Source organism: Mandrillus leucophaeus, unplaced genomic scaffold (assembly GCF_000951045.1).
Source record: "Mandrillus leucophaeus isolate KB7577 unplaced genomic scaffold, Mleu.le_1.0 Scaffold1431, whole genome shotgun sequence".
NCBI lineage: Eukaryota > Metazoa > Chordata > Mammalia > Primates > Cercopithecidae > Mandrillus > Mandrillus leucophaeus.
Genome location: NW_012101401.1, coordinates 163,538 through 183,492, shown reverse-complemented (window position 1 = coordinate 183,492; position 19,955 = coordinate 163,538). Strand labels below are relative to the sequence as shown.

Here is a 19,955-nt window from a genome sequence, read left to right as displayed (position 1 = left end):
GCTTCATGAGTTGTTACAGTCCCATGTTTTAATAGTAATGCTGCATTTATTTTAAATGCATCTGCAGCAATATTGGGGAAAAGAAAAATAGAAAAGAAAATTTAGAAAATTATGTCTAAAATCTAAAAATTTAAACTATTGTTTTAAAGCCCTTACATAGTTCACAGCTATCAGTCCACACACTAAAAAAATATCTATGTATGGGCAAGAAGTCTTCACTTTGGAGTGATTTTTATACCTGTTTACGTTTAGCAAGACAGAAGAGTGTACGAGACTTGTTGCACTGCAAAGATCCCATTTTTTTCCTGTGGAGTGCAATCCTAGTTGTCCACAAGTCTCTCAACTTTAAGATCTTTCTTCTTTTGAAAATACTGACTTTTCTAGTTGTTGAGCAGGAGAAGTAATATTTTCTGGTCTTTTTTGATGAGGGGTTCAGATGATATAGCCCCTCATTTCTTATTTCAAGAGATAATGGCTTTAGGGCGCTGAAGAGTAATGAAATTATCAGCGCTGAAGGACCTTCTCATGGTAGCACTGTGAAAGATTTTTGTGTCTTCCACCCTTGAAACAGCCTAAGAAAGTCAATGAAACAGAAAAGAGGTACAATTTTTAAAAGGGCTCTAACCTTTTAACAAGCACCATTGATGATAAGCCCCACATGCAGACTCCTTTAGATAGTTCAGTTACAGCTACTTTGGCTGAGGTTCACACTGCCAAGTTCTGGGGATGCTACTCCCTGCCACCTCACTAAGGTAATCTCCTTTAAGGGCTATGATTAGATTGCTGGAGCAAAGGAAAATTTATAGTTTATTAATGTATTCAGATTCTACCCAATCTGCAGTAGTTATTATACCCTCAAAGCAAATTTGAATGAAGCAGATGTGTGCTGGCGTGCACTGGAACATCAAAGAGGTCGAACGAGTAAAGCATCAAAAGGCAGAACCTGACACATTAATTATGGTAGAAGGTATATTATTCGAAGTACTTCCAAGGAACCACAGAAAGTACTAATTTTAAATATGCATCCATTTCAGTTGTAACTTTGCTCACAACTGAAATCAGAAGTCACAAACCATAAATATTGCTTTGCCCCCAAAAAGTTAGCATTTCCAGTAAAACCCATGCACTTCTTGCATCCAGTACCTGAGATGCTCATACCTTATACAGACTAAGTGTAGGTCTCTTGGCTTAAGCACTAATGCTTTGCCTAACAAACTTATGGGACTGGCTGCCCTGTAATATATACAATAGCAAATAACATAAATTTGCAAACTAAGTAATAAAAAACAGGCAAAAGTGGTAAGTGCATTATATATGCAGATATCATTTAAAATGGAATTATAAGAAATTATTCATGTATGCTTATTTGAAAGGGCAGCAATTCAAAAAGAATACCACTAAGCATGAATTAAATTTGGTTAAAAAATATTCTGAATTATAGTCACAGAAGAGATCTATAATTTTTAAATAATGTGGATTCTTGTATAAACCATAAATAATACAGGAAATAAGATACTAAAAGGTAATAAGCTCTTCAGCATGTAAGTTAATTTTGTAGCTTTTCATTTTTCTCATCACTACTTAATCTAATCTAGTTACAGATGTTGGCTTTGGTGGTTGACAGAAAACCCCCCTTAGTGACTTCATCGCCTTACTTGCAGGTTCTGTGCTCTTTCTTTGTTGAGAAGATAAACTGGCAAATGCAAGCTATTGTCCTTTGCCAAGGATCGAAGATCAAAATAGTACTTGGCATAAACACTTCCAGAAACTTTGACGTTATAGACAATTAGCTGCAAAAACTGTCTTTCAAGCTCATTTCTGTGGGAGGAGGAACACAACAAAACCAATATAGGACAATGTTAGTCCACTGGGATATCTTTGAAAACATTCTGATGTAAGAAATGTGGTAAAGCAATGATATGTTCTAGTTCTATTAGAACACATGAAAAAGCACACACTGAAGAGAAACCCTATAGATGTAATAAACATGGGAAAGCCTGCAGTTTTCTCAGTTCTCTTTGAAAACTTAGAAAAACTGATACTGGGGAAAAAGCATAAATGTAAAAAATGTGATAATAAACTTAATTTTCCCACTTGCTTTTAAAGACATTTTAGGATTTAAAATGGAGAAAAACACAAAATTTTAAGAAACATGGTAAAGTCTTCAGCTTTTGTCATTTCTCTTTGAAAACATAAAAGCGTTCAGTGAAGAAAAGTCTTATAAATACAAACATGTGGTAATGCCTTTACTTGTTCCAGTTCCACCTGAAGACAAGAAAAAAACTCATTTTTGAGGTAAAACCTATGAATGTACAGAATGTGAGAATGCCTTTATTTCATTTTCACTCAAAGACCCGTGATATTACATGCTGTAGGTGGTCCTTATAAATATAAAAAAAGCACACTGAATTGGAACCCCAGTAGTTTACAAAATACAAGGAAGTTTTCAGTTTTAATATTTTTTTCAAAAGCTGTGTGAAAACTCCCACTAGAAAATAATTCTATAAATGTTGCTAAAATGAAAAGTCTGATGCCAACTGATTATTTTTATAATCCTCAAAAATGCATATAAATTTTACATGACTTTTAAATATTTTGCGTTTCTCAGTGGTTCCTTGTTACAGAAAGTCTCTGCACTTTATATTTTCACTTCTTTTGCAAGAAAACATTAGGGTGAGAATTTTGTAGATACTCTTCAAACAATACTACATAAGTTTAGTTCACGTACTAAACATGTAGTGGTTTTTTCTGTTAAGTCATTTAATGAAATTTATTTCTATTCATTTAAAAATATAATTCTGAGCTACTAGGATGTCTCTAAATTCTGTTTTGAAACAAATAAAGGCTACCCAGTTGGATTCCTATGGTAATGTCCAAACAAGGCACAGTTGCTTGCACTCCCTTCTGCGCCCAGCACCCTGAGTCTGGGATGAGGAGAAAGGTGACCACCTCTTATGCATTTGTGCTGCTGACTCGGGGCTCATTCTTGAGAGTTCCCTTAGTGCAGGTGCACAGCTCAGACTCCATGCTCACTCACAAGGCCCCATAATAGTGATCAGATGACAGGAATGATGAATACCATTTATTAGCTCTGAAGAACTTGCAGACATTTTCACAAGGATAACAGAAAGAGGCTTACTGAAGTTGAAAAGCACCAACAAAAGCCATGGGCACATCACCATGGCAACAAATGGATCCAGGGAGAGCCTCCCTGTTATTTCTGAGGAGGAAAAACTCGAAAACAACAAGGATTCGTCCCAAATACATATATAAGCTACATTTGATGGGAAAGGGAATCCCCTCCCTCTGCCTCAGTGCATGAGACTATGTCAAAGGGCATCACGCCAGTTTCTACTCACCTTGAAATTATGAAGATGAGAAACTGTCACTAGTGTCTAGTGACAGGAATACTCTTTAAACATTGGAAGGCAGAAAGATTAAAGAGAGACATCTTGGCTAGACTAAACTCATTTTATGATATGACTTCTGGCAGGGCACGGGACTTACACACTCAGTGTTTCTCCTGAGCTGGAAATAAAACCCCAAGGTGCTCAGCTTCTGTCACCCATGGCCAGAACAGAATGTTGGGGATGAGTTGAAGGCACTGAGAGAGATAAAGGCTGAGAGCAGCCTTTTGTCAGATGATCATACAGCTGCCCTCACCTATTTTTTTTTTATTTATTTTTATTTTTATTTTTTAAAGAAACATGGTCTCAGTCTGTCACTCAGGCTAAAGTGCAGTGGCATGATCCTAGCTAACACCAGCCTCAAACTCCAGGGCTCAATCAACCCACTTACCTAAGCCTTTCAAGTCACTGAGACTATAGGCTTGTGCCACTGAGCTGGGCTAATTTAAAATAAAAAATCAATTAGAGACAGGGTCTTTGTTGCCCAAGCTGGTCTCAAACTTCTGTGCTCAAGTGATCCAGTGATCCTCTTACCCTGGCCTCCAAAATTGCTGGAATTATAGGTGTCAGCCAGTGTACCTGGCTTCTTGTTAAATGTTTAAACAAATGAATATAAAATAATATAGAACTACTTTCACAGTAATCCCTGTAAAGACTTAATTGTATAAAAATAATCAATACCTGAACAATGTATTTAGTTTCTTGGTTTTAAAGTTTTAATATCTTATCCACTGGCTAAGTCAACAAATGTTTGATGTTCTCTGGGAGAGCAGTTAAAATATGCACAGAGATGTAGTTTTCTCATTTGTTTAACTGAAAACCGATCTGAAACTACTTCCAACATCAATTACCTGTTCATATGACCATAGGGCTATAGAAATGTAAATCAGACAATGTTTTAATAATCAGCTAAACAGGACTTTTGTATTTATGTCTTTTATATTATCTCATATTTTTCCATGAACACATTTTGACTGTTTAGAAATATAATATTTTACTAAATTAGTATGCCTATTAATAGAGGTTTAGTTACTGAAGATAAGCATTATGCCTACAGGATATGGAACTTCTTAGTTTTTTTTGTTTATTTTTTTAAGTGACTGAATAGCATGCCCTTTACAGGTACAGCAAATTTTCTTAAGAGCAGCTGCTCAGTTTAACTGATATTTTGAAGGAAAATATATTTCAACAAGACATGAAGATGTTGAAGAGTTTTAAGAAAAACCTGATAGACACTCATTTTTAAATGGTCCAATTTACAGTCAAAACAAGATTATTATGCATAATCAGCAGCAGAGAGACAAGGTAAATGTGTATTAAACACTTTGTTGTAATGCTTTCCAGTTTCCAAAGATCATGAACAAAAGCAGCCTTTTCAGAGCATTGCTTCTGGTGCTTCCGCATTCACAAACAGAATTGCGTAGAATTGGTTTTCTTACAGCCGGCCTTTACCACCACTGCTCCTGGAGCTCACATCCGTGGGAACTTGCATATTCCTCGACCTTGTAACTAGAACTAGAGCCCAGCCAGTTTAGTTGCAAGTTTTGAGAATATTTTAGCCACAATTATAGCAGAGCTAAGTGTTCATAATTACAAAATTTGTTTCCTTTGAGAAATCACTCTGTAGACTGATAACGGTAGTGATCAAAGTCAGTTTAGTGTCTGCAACTTTCAAAGTACTCCTAATTGTTTCAAATTCATTTTCTGCCACATCTTTTGCTAAAATGGCTACTAGCAACATCACCATCATCACCCGCTTATACTATCAGTAAAGTGGTCATTTTCACCAACAGCCATTTCAACAGCAACCAACAGTCACTAGTCTTTTCTTAGTCACAACATCCTCACTTCAGTTGTATACATACAGTATAGTAATTCTGAATGATAGTCTTTTTAAAAAATTGTGCATACATTATAGCTTTATATATTCATAGGGTATATTGGATATTTTGATACAGGCCAACGATGTGTACTAATCCTACCAAGGTAAATGAAGTATCCATCACACATTTCTCCTTTGTGTTACAAATAATCAAATTATAATCTTTTCATTATTGTTAAATGTACAATTAAATAATTACTATAGTCACCCTGTTGTGCTATCAAATACTACATCTTATTCTAAATACATTTTTGTACCCATTAACAATTACCTCTTACACCCCATCCCCCATGCTACCTTTACCAGTCCCTGGTAACAATTCTTCTACTGTCTATCTCTCAAGTAAAATTGTTTCAACATTTAACTCCCATAAAAAGTGAGAGCATGGGAAGTTTGTCTTTCTGTGCCTGGGCTATTTCACTTAACATAATGAGTTAATACTCCATTTCATTATACGCCATTTCCATCCATGTTGTTGTTGCAAATAACAGAATCTCATTATTTTTTAAGGCTGAATAGTATTCCATTGTGTACATGTACCTTTTCTTTATCCACTCATCTGTTGATGGACACTCGGGATGCTTCTAAATCTTGGCTATTGTAAATAGTGCTGCAACATACATGAGAGTGCAGGTGTCTCTTTGATATACTGATTTCCTTTATTTTGGGTATATACCCAGTAGCAGGATTGCTGGATCATATTATAGCTCTGTTTTTAGTTTTGAGGACCCCCAAATTGTTCTCCATAGGGGTTGTACTAATTTACATTCCCACTAACAGTGTACGAGGTTTCCCTTTTTCCCATATCCTTGCCAGTATTTATTAATTGCATGTCTTTTGGATAAAAGTAATTCTAAGTGAGGTGAGATGGATCTCTCACTGTAGTGTTGGTTTGAATTTTTCTGATGATTAATAATGCTGAGTATCTTTTCATATATCTGTTTGCCATTTGTATGTAATTTTTTAAAGTTTTGAAATGGAGTCTCACTCTATCACCAGGTTGGAGAGTGGCACAATCACAGCTCACCACAGGCTTGACCTTCTGCGCTCAGGTAATTTTCCTGTCTAGAACTCCCTTGCAGCAGGAACCAGAAGCATTTGCCATCAGCAGCTAATGCGTCTTCTTTTGAGAAATGTCTATTCAGATTTTTTGCCCATTTTAAAATTGGATTATTAGTTTTTTTCTTACAGAGTTGTTTGCACTTCTCATATATTCTGGTAATTAATCTCTTGACAGATAGTTTGCAAATATCTTTTCCCAGAATGTGGGTTGTCTCTTCACTTTGTTGTTTCCTTTGCTGTGCATAAGTTTTTTAACTTGATGTGACTTCATTTGCCCATTTTTGTTTTGGTTGCATGTGCTTATGGAGTATTAAAAAATCTTTTTCCAGTCCAATGTCTTCAAGAATATTCCTAATCTTTTATTTTAGTTTCATAGTTTGAGGTCTTAAATTTAAATATTCAATGCATTTTGATTTGAGTTTTGTATAAGGTGAAGATAAAAACTAGTTTCATTCTTCTGCATATGGATATCCAGTTTTCCCAGTATCATTTATTGAAGAGACCATCCTTTCCCCATTGTATATACTGGCATCTTTGTTGAAAATGAGTTCACTGTGGATATGTGGATTTGTTTCTGAGTTCTGTCTTCTGTCTCATTGGTCTATGTGTCTGTTTTCATGCCAGTGCCATGCTGTTCTGGTTACTATAGTTGTAGAGTATTATTTGAAGTCAAACAATGTGACTCCTTCTGTTTTGTTTGTTTGTTTTTTCCTGAGAATAACTTTGAATATTCTGTGTCTTTTGTGGTTCCATAAAAATTTTAGGATTGTCTTTTCTATTTCTATGTCTATGAAGAATGTCATTAGTTCTTGCAGATATGTAGAGGTAGCACATTAGTGATCTTGGATTCGATCTGGAAGAATTCTCTGCATTAGCAGCCAGAGACTCATTTCTTCTCTTACTTTCCCCCAAACAAAAAGAGTTTCTCTCTCTGTGCAAAGCTTCCTGGAGCTCTCCTGTGGCTGCTACAACTGGGACAGCACTGGGTCTGAACTGAAGCCCACATAGCACTGTGACTGTTCAAGGCCCCTACTGTAACAACTCCCTGGCTGCCAGATACTTTACTCAAAGCCCCAAGGCTCTACAGTTAGCAGGTAGTGAAGCCAGAGAGCCTTCTGTCCTTTGCTTAAGTGTAGTAGGTTCCCCCGGCCTCTGGATGGTTTCAGAGGTGCTGTCTGGGGGCTAGGCCTGGGGTCATAAACCTTAGAAATCACCAGGTACTCTATTTTACTGTGACTGAACTGGCATTGAAACCATCAAACACCTTTCCACTCTTCCCTCCCCATTACCCAGGCAGAGTAGTCTGTCCCCATGTTCACCAGCATCACAATCCCATGGGGTGTACTGCCAGGTCACCACTGATGTTCATTAAGGCCCGAGGGCTCTCAGTCAGCTTGTGGTGAATGCTGCCTGGCCTGGAACTCACTCCTCAGGGCAGTGGGCTCATCTCTGGCCTAGGGTAAGCTCAGAGATTCCATCCAAGAGCCAAGGCCTGAATCAGGGACCCCTAACAGGCCACTTGGTGCTTTTCTCCACTGTGGTTGCTTTGGTGTCTAAGTTCAAGACAAAGTCCTCTGTACTCTTCCCTCGGCTTTTCTCAAGCAGAATTTGTCTCTCCTCATAGCCTCCAGAGCCAGGAATGTGCTGGGTCACACATGAAACCAGCAGATCTCTGAGTCTCACTAAAGACCCGTGACATGTCCTACCTGCTTAGCCACTGCTGATTATTCAGGGTCCAAGAGCTCTTTAGTCAGAAAGTAAAGAATCCTGCCCTTACTGAGTCCTTCCCTTCAAGGCAGCAGGTTCCCTTCTGGCCCAGGGTTTGTCTAGAGGTATTATCCAAAAGCTAGGACCCAAAATGGGAGCCTCATGACTCTGACCAGTGCCCTCTCCTACTGTGGCTGAGCTAGTATCCAAGTTGCAAGACAAAGTCCTCTTTACTCTTCTCAAGCAGAAGAAAGAGGTCTCTGTCAGAGTTGTGAGCTACACTGTCTAGGATTGAAGGAGGGGTGGTACAGCACTCCCTGAGCTGCCCCAGCTGCTGTCTCTCTAGGTCACATGCCTCCCAAATACACTGGCTCCAAGTGCAGCTCTGCTCTCAGATTTGCCTAAGAGTTGTAGTCCTTGTGGCCTAGACAGTCTTTCAAGTTTATTAAGGACCCCAGAGTACTTTATCCCACAGCAGTGAGGCTTTCCACAACTCAGGTTTTGGCCACTGGAATGGGTGATTCCCTTCATGCTAGGACTAGAAATGTTCCATCCGTGGGTGGGCACTGGCTGAGTTCAGCCCAGTTTTGCTTTCTGCTATGACAATGCAGCACTGAGTTCAATGCAAAGTCTCACAACTGCTGTGCTCTCCCTCTCCCAAGTATGCAGATTCTCTTCTTGTCACGTGGCCACCGCTAGGACATAAGGGAGGGCTGGCATCAGCAACTCAAGACTGTATTTCCTACCCTGTTTACTGCCTTTTTCAGTGATAGAAAGTTTAAACCAGGTACTATAATTATTTAGCTATTTTTAGTTCATAAAAGGTGTTTTTTATTTAGATAGTTACTCAATTTGTCATTCCTATGAGAAGAGCAATTGGCAGAGACTTCTAATTAGCCATCAGGCTCCACCCTTGTGATCATATACATTCTACATGACAGTCTTATCTGGAGTAATGGGCAAATGTAAAAAAACAAACTCTTGCCACTGCCTGTCATGGTCTTGATCTTCATATGCTGCTAAATGACCGCAACAGGGGTTCTTTTATATTTTCTTAAGTGTCACCCACATAGCTATTCTCACTGTCTTGTGGACACTGCTAGAGTGTTTGCTGTAAATGCCTCCCTAGCTCACCCCGCTTACAAACTCCAAGGCTCTTCCCTTTACAACAGTCGTAAGGCCAGACTGGAAGAAAGCCCCCATAAAGCCCATGTTTCAGTATCATGTTGGCACCATCTATGAGCAACCCCATGACTCAGCAAGATTTCTTGCACTCTGCTTGGTAACACAAGTCCCACAAATTGCTGCTGTGGTTGCATGAGTACCTCAGGAGCCTCTTGAGTGTGGTGGGCATTGTGTGATGCCCCGGCAATTTTTTGCATACTGCCTCAGGGAAACACTGGAGCTTCAAACTCATTGACCCAATTTCTAAACACATGCAACATTCCTAATGGGGAGGGCACGGGGATCTGTGACTATTCTGCATCTCAAGGTTTCTATAAAAAACAGACTTTTAAATAAAAAGGAGAAAACATCAGCAAAAGCAAATATACAATGTGTGACTGAGGCTGAGGCTATAACTTCTCCATAATCCAGAGGCCCTAGACCTTAAGAGTGGTCAATTATTTCAACAGCCAGACATGTGTCCCTTAAAAAGAGACTGGAACTTACAGACAGCTTCTAAAAAGCCATAAAGATATTTACTGTACTGTGCTGTTCTGGTGGTGCACTTGTGAAGTATTTGCCAAAAACCACCAGAAAAATACTTATGAGCAGAGCAGATTATTACAACAGTAACTCACCAAGACCTACCCATTAACAGTGAGAAAATATGAACTTTTATACTAAAGCTGGATAGAAAGAAGTATGTGGTTTTATGTGTTTTCCTTATCTGCACACTGTAGCCTTTAAAAATATGTCTTAAAGTGTTAAATTTATGGGAGCAAATAAGGTAATGAAAATGGTTAGAAAGTTCACAAAAACCTTAGAAACTCACATGTCTTCAATGCTAGCGTTCACAAAGAGCTTGCAGTATTCCCTATTCCATATAGTCACATCTTTCCAAACTTTGGAGATGAGAAGAATGGCTCCTATGACAATCCTCTTCCAGTTGGTCGGGCAAAGGTCTATCTCAGCATAACTTAAGAGTCTTTCTATGTAAATCTGCAAAATAGAGCACTGGCCATTGATTTAGTTCACTTTAAGTGCTGTGATAAGAACTCTTTTGAATGACAGATTTCTTCTGCTTTTGACCAGAAAGTGTCTTTTATTCTTACGCTCTACAGACTTTGCTTGGTCAGGCAAAGCAAGAGACCACATTACAATCATAGGTCAGATACTTCTGCTGCCTACTCTGCCTATGGGAATTTCCAGCCCAGTTTTGGTGACAAGAATGCCTGCATATGTCAGCCAATGCCATCATGAAGAGGGGCAGTGTCATCATCTTTACACTCATAAAAGGCAGCATACACACAGGACCAGTGTAGATTAAAGTTGTTCAGGAAATACTCAAGTGCCTACCACATGTAATGTCTCACTCCTAGCTGGGAGGTAGATAGAAATTCTACAGGTATGTCAGGCTTGAATATGTAAAACCCATGTGATAGTGAGCAAATGTTAATCTCCTTTTCACAAAAACTAACGCTTTTGTGGTGCTAGCTTCAAAAACTGCTGGTCAAGAGAGCCTCCTAGTGGCCGCTGTGCAGAGCAGCATGGCAGGTGCAGGTCTAAGGGGTTGTAAAACATTACCAATATTCAGTTGCTTGATAAAAAACACATGTATATAAAAGAATGGTCCTCCTCTCAGCCCCTATTTTCCCATCTTCATAATCACTTCATGAAAATGTATTCTCTCTTACATTCTGCAACTTAGTCAATTCTGTTGGTTTAAAGGTGGAAACAGCTGCCAGTTTCTGCATCCCTAGGATTCCTCTAAGACTGCCGAGTAGTTTGTGAGACAGTCTCATGAATGAGTGCAAAGAATTGGGCAAAGTGAATTGGGCTTTACAAAGAATTGGGCAAAGTGAACAGCTGAGTAAAGATTAAAGGCGAGCTGTGAGGAGGTGTTACCTCAGAGGGCACTCTGCAGAAGAGTATGTCTGCGAGCTACTTGAACTCTTTATGTCAAAACAAAGGGAAAACTTTTATTTTATACGAGTTTATTTCTTGTCAGAAGGTTGTGATTGTCAGCTCAGATGTACAAGTGTTCTCCAAACTCACCTGTTTTCAAAAATAAATGGCTATTGAGCATGACATGTTTTACAGAGATTCTGCTCCCTTTCCCCCAAACTCAAAACTCTCAAGTATTTTGAGAATGGACCTCGCTCTCTGTATAGGAATCAGAGAGCACTCAAACAACACTAGCAGGCCCTCAACTTCCTGTTGCCTTACTGCTAAGCTGTTGACTGGCTGACACTCACTCATTGGTATTTTTCCTCCTGGGTCAGTGTGACACAGAATTCTTTTTCCCCACTGATGCCAACTCTTCTCAGTGCAGTTGATCCCATCCCACTTTTGCAGAACACTGTTCCTACAATCAGCTCTTTTTGAAGATTTTATGCCTCTCTACTAGCGATTTTCCCCAATCTAACTGTTCCTTTGTTCCCATCTCACTCCCCACTACTCCAGCTGTGTCCTCTCATTGGTGCTCACAGCACCATGCACTCATGCCAGCTCCTCATCTTCCATCTCTCCTTAATGTACACTGCCTGCCCCACTGACATTACTCTTCCAACAGTTCTCTTGCCTAGGTTTCTGGTGCCCTCACACTTACAAACTGGAAGTCCCAGCCCAACAGTCAACTCTATAAGCCTTTTCTAATCATGTACAGGACACTGCCATCTGCCAAGTACCTGCCTTTGAGTTACTCTTCTGCAATCTGTCTCCAATGCCTGTTATGTCTGCCTTCACTGGTAGTCTGCTTGGGTTGATTATGAGCCACAATCTCTCATTGCTCATGTCTATCACTCTAATTGCTTTTTAGCCCTCTTTTCTGCCTCCAGTCTGCCTCCCAACCATGACTTACTTTCCCCAAAGCAGTCACCGTAGCCTAGCCTCTTTATTTACAGCACTCACTTCCCTGTTGAAGATCTACATGAGTCCCCTATCAAACTGGAATAAAACCTTAACATCTTCCTATGGCCTGAAGCCAAAAGGGCCTGTGAGCTGTGGCCCTGACTGTGTGGTCTTATCTCTACTGCTTCTCTTATTCCTCACTCTGACCACACTGGTCACCTTGCTGTTTGTCCTGTGAACACATGTGATACACGTTCCTGTCTCTGCTGCCTGTAATGATAGCACTCCTTCCCTTTGTTGCTTTGGTCAGGTCACTGTTCAAATGTTGGCTCCCTAGAGAGACTCTTCCTTATCATTCTATCTAAAGTACTGAGCACCACAACACTCTGAATCCCTTCATCCTGCTTCCTCTTCCTGCTATTTGACACTACCTGAAAAAACTACTTGTCTCTCACTAGAACATAAGCTCATAAAGGCAAGAACTGTGTTCAGCCTGTTCTGTCTTCTACTCCAGCACTTAGAAGAGTGACATAGAGTCAACATCCAGTGAGTGTTTATGAAATGAGTCACTTCTCAGCAGCATTCAGCACTGTGACCATGGCCTCTTTTAAGTCTTTTAATATCCTCTCCTGCTTTTCCTCCTCCCACTCTAGTAGCTACTCCTCTGGGGGCTTGTCCTTTACTCACTGTAAGTCCTTACAGATCTATCATCTGTCAATTTTCTTTATCTATTTAAAGACAGGGTCTAACTTTGCTGCCCGAGCTGCAGTGCAGTGGCATGATCATGATTCGCTGCATTCTCCATCTCCTGGCTCAAATAATCTCCTTGCCTCAGTCTACCATGTACCTGGGGCCACAGGCATGTGCCAAAATGACCGGCTAATTTCTTTCTTTTTTTTTAATAGAGATGGGGCCTCACCTTATTGCCAAGGCTATTCTTGAACTCCTAAGCTCAAGCAATACTCTTGTCATGGTCTCCCACAGTGCTGGAATTACAAGGGTGAGCCACCACACCTGGCTTTATTTTTTCTTTTCTTAAGATACAGGTTCTCACCATGTGGCCTAGGCTGGACTCAAACTACTGGGCTCAAGTAATCCCCCTCAGCTCAGCCTGCCAAGTAGCTGGGACTAAAGCCATGAACCCACCATACCTGGCTTGGCCAATTTTATTCTACACACTTACTCTGCATTTGAAGAGCTGCTATTACTCTTCATTCTGCATCTCTACCTCAAATTCATGCTCTAGTCCCTTATATCCAAATGATGACTAGACACTGCTACTCTGCCATCTAAAAGGCACATCTAGCTTAGCCTGAGTACAAATCTCTCCCTTTTTCAATCCAGCTTTCCCTCCAGCATCACCTCTCTCTCTAAAACTGGAAGCACCACTCCTGCTTCCCTCCAGCATGTGCTAAGAGTTGCAAATGACTTGCAGCTCCTTGAAAAGGCCTCTGTCTGGTCCAGCACCCATTGAGGGCTTTGATTCAAGCGCACATCAGAAGCCTTCTCTCCTAAACTCTAATTGGATGGTAAATAAGTATTGACCTAAGTATTCTTTCCTTCCCAGCCATGCAGTTGAGTTTCCTCTATAGGTTTGCTGTGAAGAGAAGCCAAACAATTTCAACAATTTGAATAGAATTTATTATTCAAAATGACATTTTTACAATAGGAATTTTGTAGGCATGATGTAAATGTAAGGATACAGCTATGGCTTGGAAGACTAACGAGCAAAGCTTGTGTCCCAGGCCTACTGGAACCACATTCCTGGGCAATTTCATGAGCAGGCACAAGTGATCAGCAGGGGTAGATTAAGACTCATTGCCCAAGGAACAAAGACGACAGGGCAGCAGCTCTCAATCACAGCCTGCATGAGAACTGCCTGAGGAATGCAGCCTGAGACTCAACTCAGAGCTCCACTGGAATCCGTCTCTGCCCATGGACCGGATGATTTTGTTACTGCTCCCCACCCCAACACCTCCGCTGGCCTTGCATGTGCGCACACTGCATTTGCACTGAAGTGTGTGGGGAGAAATCAGGAATCTCTCCTGCTGCTTTTAATAGCAATGGTTCTATTATGAAAAATGCAATGGCAACACTGTAAGCCATAATGATGATTCAATTCGAATGTGTGTTTTACTTTGCTTTCATAAGTTTCTCTTAAAGTTTGGATAATAATTTCAGAAGCCAACGTTTTGTTTGTTTGTTTTTGTTTTTGTTTTGAGACAGAATCTTGATCTGTCACCCAGGCTGGTTCACTGCAACCTCTGCCTCTTGGGTTCAAGCGATTCTCCTGCCTCAGCCTCCTGAGTAGCTGGGATTACAGGCACCCACCACCACACCTGGCTAATTTTTGTAATTTTAGTAGAGATGGGTTTTCGCCATGTTGGCCAGGCTAGTCTCGAACTCCTGACCTCAGGTGATCGACCCACCTCAGCCTCCCCCAAAGTGTTGAAATTGCAGGTGTGAGCCACCATGTCCGGCCCCAAAGCCAACTTTTATTTAAAAACAGCACCATACCCTGTATACAAATACCAACTTCTAAAAATATTTTATAAATAAGAAATATCTTACCAAAGTTGCTATTGCAAATTCAGCTGTTAGGTTTGTGGCTTTAAAAAGAACATGGACGAATCTGTAAATAAACTTGTGTTCAGGAACACACTCAAAGTATTCCTTTGGCATCTTTCCTCGCTGAAAGAAGAAAGGATGTGATATAAGTATCCGTTGGAAAAAAAAAATGAAGTATTCTTAACACAGCAGTATTCATACTTATGCCTATGTGTCATTTAGAACAATTTGGATTGGGGAGATGTCTTTTTAGTTTCTAAAATATGAACAGTGGGATCTTAAGATACCACAATGATTCAATACTCATCAACATTCAGTGAAAAAAATGGGCTGAAGCTCAGAAAATTTTTATGTTCCTTTCTACTCTTTTTCCCACAGAATTCTATAAAAATGTAAACTGCTTTTAGGCTTTAAAGTCTTACAATAATTCATTCTTCTCTGCAATAAACTTTGAAAAAACACATTTAGTTTTCTGTAACCATAAGGCTCTAAGGCTGCACTATTCAATACAATGGTCACTAGCCACATGTGGCTATTATGTACCTGAGGAAGTACATCTTTTAATTTGCACACCATTTATTTAAATTTAAATTTTTTTATTTCTGTTCACAGAAATCATGTATATGTGTTAAAGGCATTTACAAAAATTTATATCGTTTGATGCTACTGACAATTATCTTTTTAAAAGATACATTTTCTGTTATTTGGATTATGTATTTACTCTTATTAGCTCACTAATTAACCAGAGCTGCAGGTCATTTCTTATTCCAGCACATCCTTTTTATAACACTTCTTTAATAAGATGATTAGATGCAACATGGCATGGGGAAGAAGACTTAAAAATGTCTTTGACTTCAGCATGAAACAAACACAAGTCTATAAGGACATACGGCCTCAATAAAAGTGACACTTACAGCAAGTGGATGTAATTGCTCGTCAAATATATTGAGGGATTTATCTGCATCTCTATAAAGTAAAAATGGGCATTTAAGAAATTAATTCAGAAATGATTAATATCTTAGTAAAATATCTGTTTAGTAAAATAATGCCTCCTGTGTGCTTTGGTGTTTGCTTCACCAAGGCAAACCGTTTTACAAATCCTTCTCTTGGAGCCTGACCTTCAGAGGGTCTCCTGGACTCTTACCACTCAGCACATCAAGTCCTGTGAAGTCTTTTATTACAGTAACCAGTCAGAATTGCCAGTAAGTACTGATCCTTCCTAACAGGCCATGGTAATGAACCTGTTATATTTTCACTCCTCTAACCTGACATTGGAACACAAGAATGTTTTAGAAAGCAGTAGTAATGGGCAATAAAGTATTTAGAACTTAAATAAAAGTGAATATGGGTGAGTGCGGCGGCTCACGCCTTAATCCCAGCACTTTGGGAGGCCGAGGCGGGCAGATCACGAGGTCAGGAGATCGAGACCATCCTAGCCAACATAGTGAAACATCTCTACGACAAACACACACACACACACACACACACACACACACACACATATCAGCTGGGCATGGTGGCATGCGCCTGTAGTCCCAGTTACTCAGGAGGCTGAGACAGGAGAATCACTTGAACCTGAGAGGTGGAGGTTGCAGTGAGCTGAGATCGTGCCACTGCACTCCAGCCTACTGACAGGACGAGACTCCGTCTCAATAAATAAATAAATAAATAAATAAATAGATAAATGTGAATGCGTTTCAGATTTTTGTAGTCTTTTTCTCAATAATTACTAATTAAAAAGTATTAATAATATAATAATGACTATCAATTACTGATAATAGTATAATTCTCTTTATTATCATTTTCTCGGTATTAGATTCTCATGATATATTTATTTAAGTAGCTTGAATTAAAAACTTATCTGTTTTTTTATTTTGAAGTAGGCCAGTCTTTGATGAATTTAAGAGATTAATACAGCGAATACATTTTGCCTGTATAAGAAACCAATGGTTCTTGCAATGTGCTCTGTGGACCTCTGGAGATCCCCTACACCATTTTTCATGAGGCCCAAGCAGCCAAAACTATTCTGATAAAAATACTAATTCAGCCTGAGAAAGCTGATTAAACACAAAAAATAAAGTAAAAGGATATGAAGGCATTGCCTGCTTTCTCACTGTTTGACACTTGCCATGATTTTATAAAAGCAAGTGGGTGAAATAGCTGGTTTCTCAGTATAAATCAAGGTGACCAAATTACACTAGTAGTCATTCTATTCTCCACAGCCCCTTACAGTTAAAAAAGAGAGTCTGATTTAGTTAAGAATGTCTTTGATGAAGCAGTAAAAATTAATGGTATTATTAAATCTTGACCTTCCTATTTAATACTCTGAAAAAGTGGAAAGTTAACAAGAAGCACTTCTTCTTACTGCAGTATGGTTGTGTTAAGAAAAAGAACTGGTGATTTAAATGTAAACTGAATAATCACTTTTTTAAATAAAATGTTGTTTTTACTTAAAGGTAAAACAACTATCATTCTCAAAAATGAATAAAGTGAGCCTTTTACATCATGGAAAATAAGTGTTCCCCTACTGGTGAAAGTGTAAATTAGTTCAACCATTGTGGAAGATAGTCTGGAGATTCCCCAAAGACCTACAGACAGAATTACCATTCAACCGACCAATCCCGTTTCTGACTATAGACCTAAAAGAATATAAATCATTCTATTATAAAGTCACATGCACCCATAGTCTTACTGTAGCACTATTCACAAAAGCAAAGATATAGAATCAACATAAATGCCCATCAATGTTAGACTGGATAAAGAAAATGTGGTATACATATACCATGGAATACTATGCAGTCATAAAAAGAACAAGATCATGTCCTTTGCAGGAATATGAATGGAGCTGGAGGCCATAATCCTTAGCAAACTAACACAAGAATAGAAAACCAAATATCACATGTTCCCATTGATGAGAGCTAAATGACGGAAACACATTAACACATAGAGGGGAACAACACACACTAAAATCTTTTGGACGATGGAAGGTGAGAAGAGGAAGAGGATCAGAAAAAATAACTACTGGGTACTAGGCTTAATACCTGGGCAATGAAATAATATGTACAACAAATCCCCATGACACAAGTTTACCTAGGTAACAAACCTGCGCATACACCCATGAACTTAATATAAAATCTAAACTAAAAAAGAGAATAACTGTTCTCAATGATAATAGTCATGCTTTCAAGCTGAAAACCAGAACTTTGGAAAACACACTTCTTCTACTGTAAACTTGACAGCTTCTCTGTACTTAAAGAACTTTTAATAAGACATGGTGATACTAACAAAAGTGAGTTTTTGACACAACAAGACATAAACCATTATTTCCCAAATAACCAATGCGTACTATTATACAAGCAAGCATGGGGAGAAGACCCATTTACTGTGCAAGAAAAATCAGTGAGTATTGATGAAATAAATGTATTGATATGTAAAATTCCCCTGTAACTAAGAAACGAGCACTTGTGGAGTTTTGAGGTAGTATTAAAGAACACTCACAATTATCTAAAAGCTTTAAAGATATATCTTTTGGTAGTTGCATATTTGCATGAAGCTTGATCATCTTATTGCTTCTCTAAAAAAATTGCGAACAGAATACAGCTGTCTTCTATTACGCCAAACTTTAGAGGTTTGCAATAATATCAATATATGACACACTTTTTACTCTACTTTTTATTGTAGAGAAGTTATTTTTCTTTAAAAAATGTTATTTATGTTAACGATATAGTTCTAAGAAAATATTTTTGTCGTCACAACCTACTTATTGCTTACTACTGACATCTAGTGGGTAAAAGCCATCAATGCTACTAAACTTTCTGCAATGCACCAATAAAGCATTTATTTCCTCAAAACAAAGCATTATCTAGCTCAAAATATCAATAGTGCTAAGGTAGTAAAATCTAAACCAGAAACAGATTTTTAAAAGATCTCGATTTTAATTTCTTACACAGTATATAAACACAGATTCTTTGGGATTCTCACTGAGTTAGGACTTAAAAGAGTCTTAAGGGTAAAAGAAAACACAAATAATCTGCTTCAATATTTTAGTAGGCACAATACAGCTGATGATGTCTATAGCTATGAACTAACACTGAACTTGATATTACAAAATGTAATCAATTGGAATAACAAGAAAGGTTTTAAAAGAGCTCACCTTTTCTTCATGTGATAATATATTGCTAAGGCCACACTATAGAAAGAGAAAAAAATCATAACAATAGATTTTTATCATTTGTTGGGTCTAAAAACTTTATTAAAAAGGAAGGAGGAAGAAATTATCCCAGTGGCTCTGAAATTTAAATCTTTTACTTCAGAACACTACCATTAGGGCACTATATTCTTGTTTTAGTTTTTTGGTTTTTAACAAAAATATGAGGATCAAAATGCTAGGCAATATACTGTTAGAAGACATGTTTCTGTTGATGATTATAATATATAAATCATAACATATTTCCCTGTAACACGTTCTTCTACCCACAAAACCTTTCATCCCATGCAATTTATACCCATGTGTATATATGCTTAAATTTAAGACATACACTAGTGCTTTTTTAAAGTTGTTAGGCCCTGCACTTTAGTTGATTTAATTAACTATCTCCTACCCACCCATGTTTTATTATTTCCTAAAAATTAATGATAAAAGTGTTTTATACCAAATTAAATCACTTAAAACCACTTTTGCGTAATTAATGTTAGTAAACCTAAGTACACACAAAATCAATCATAGCTCTCTGAAAATAAGCAGTGCTAACGATAATGCAGCATAGCACTACACAGTATCATATTAAGGGCAGGTACTTTCAATTAGTTTAAATGAAATATTTACGAACAAATAAAACTCTTCAGATATATGTTACAGAATTCTTATCTACAGACAGTGTATCAGGAAACATGAGTTATGTTTTTCCATCTGCCCACAGCATCTAAAATGAGGCTCAAATAATTGAAGGAAGGCAAATCTGAATTTTAACAGTAGGCCTATATAATATTAGCACTTTTTAAAAAGCTTGTAACATTAGTATCTAAGATGGCTATGTCTATAGTGCTTCAAGAAGCTTTTAATCTCTAAAATAATTCTAAAATAACAGAATTTGAAGTTACCTGCTGAAAAGGACCAAGGATCTAAATGACATTTACTCCAACACCATTTTATAGATAAGAAAAACAATGTTTAAAATTGACTTGCCCAATGTCCCACCACAGAGGAGCAGTTTGTTGTCCTAAATTCAAATCAGGCAGTGGCTCTCGAACTTTGCTACACATTGGAATCAACTGAGGAGCTTTAAAAACTGCCTTCTTTTTAACATGAAACATTT

The 19,955-nt window shown here is 38.3% G+C and overlaps 1 protein-coding gene across 1 annotated transcript in view; it reads right to left on the bottom strand.

Annotated features, from left to right (window-relative positions):
- Positions 1–241: 241 nt before the first annotated feature.
- LOC105535247 (cyclin-Y-like protein 2) overlaps positions 242–19,955 on the bottom strand; it is a 65,535-nt gene continuing 45,821 nt past the window's right edge. The window contains exons 4-5 of the mRNA XM_011974265.1: positions 1,656–1,818; positions 242–572 (exon numbers count right to left, since the gene is read on the bottom strand). Coding sequence (XP_011829655.1) covers positions 462–572; positions 1,656–1,818 — 274 coding nt within the window. The 3' untranslated portion in view covers positions 242–461. The remainder of the gene's footprint in view (positions 573–1,655; positions 1,819–19,955) is intronic.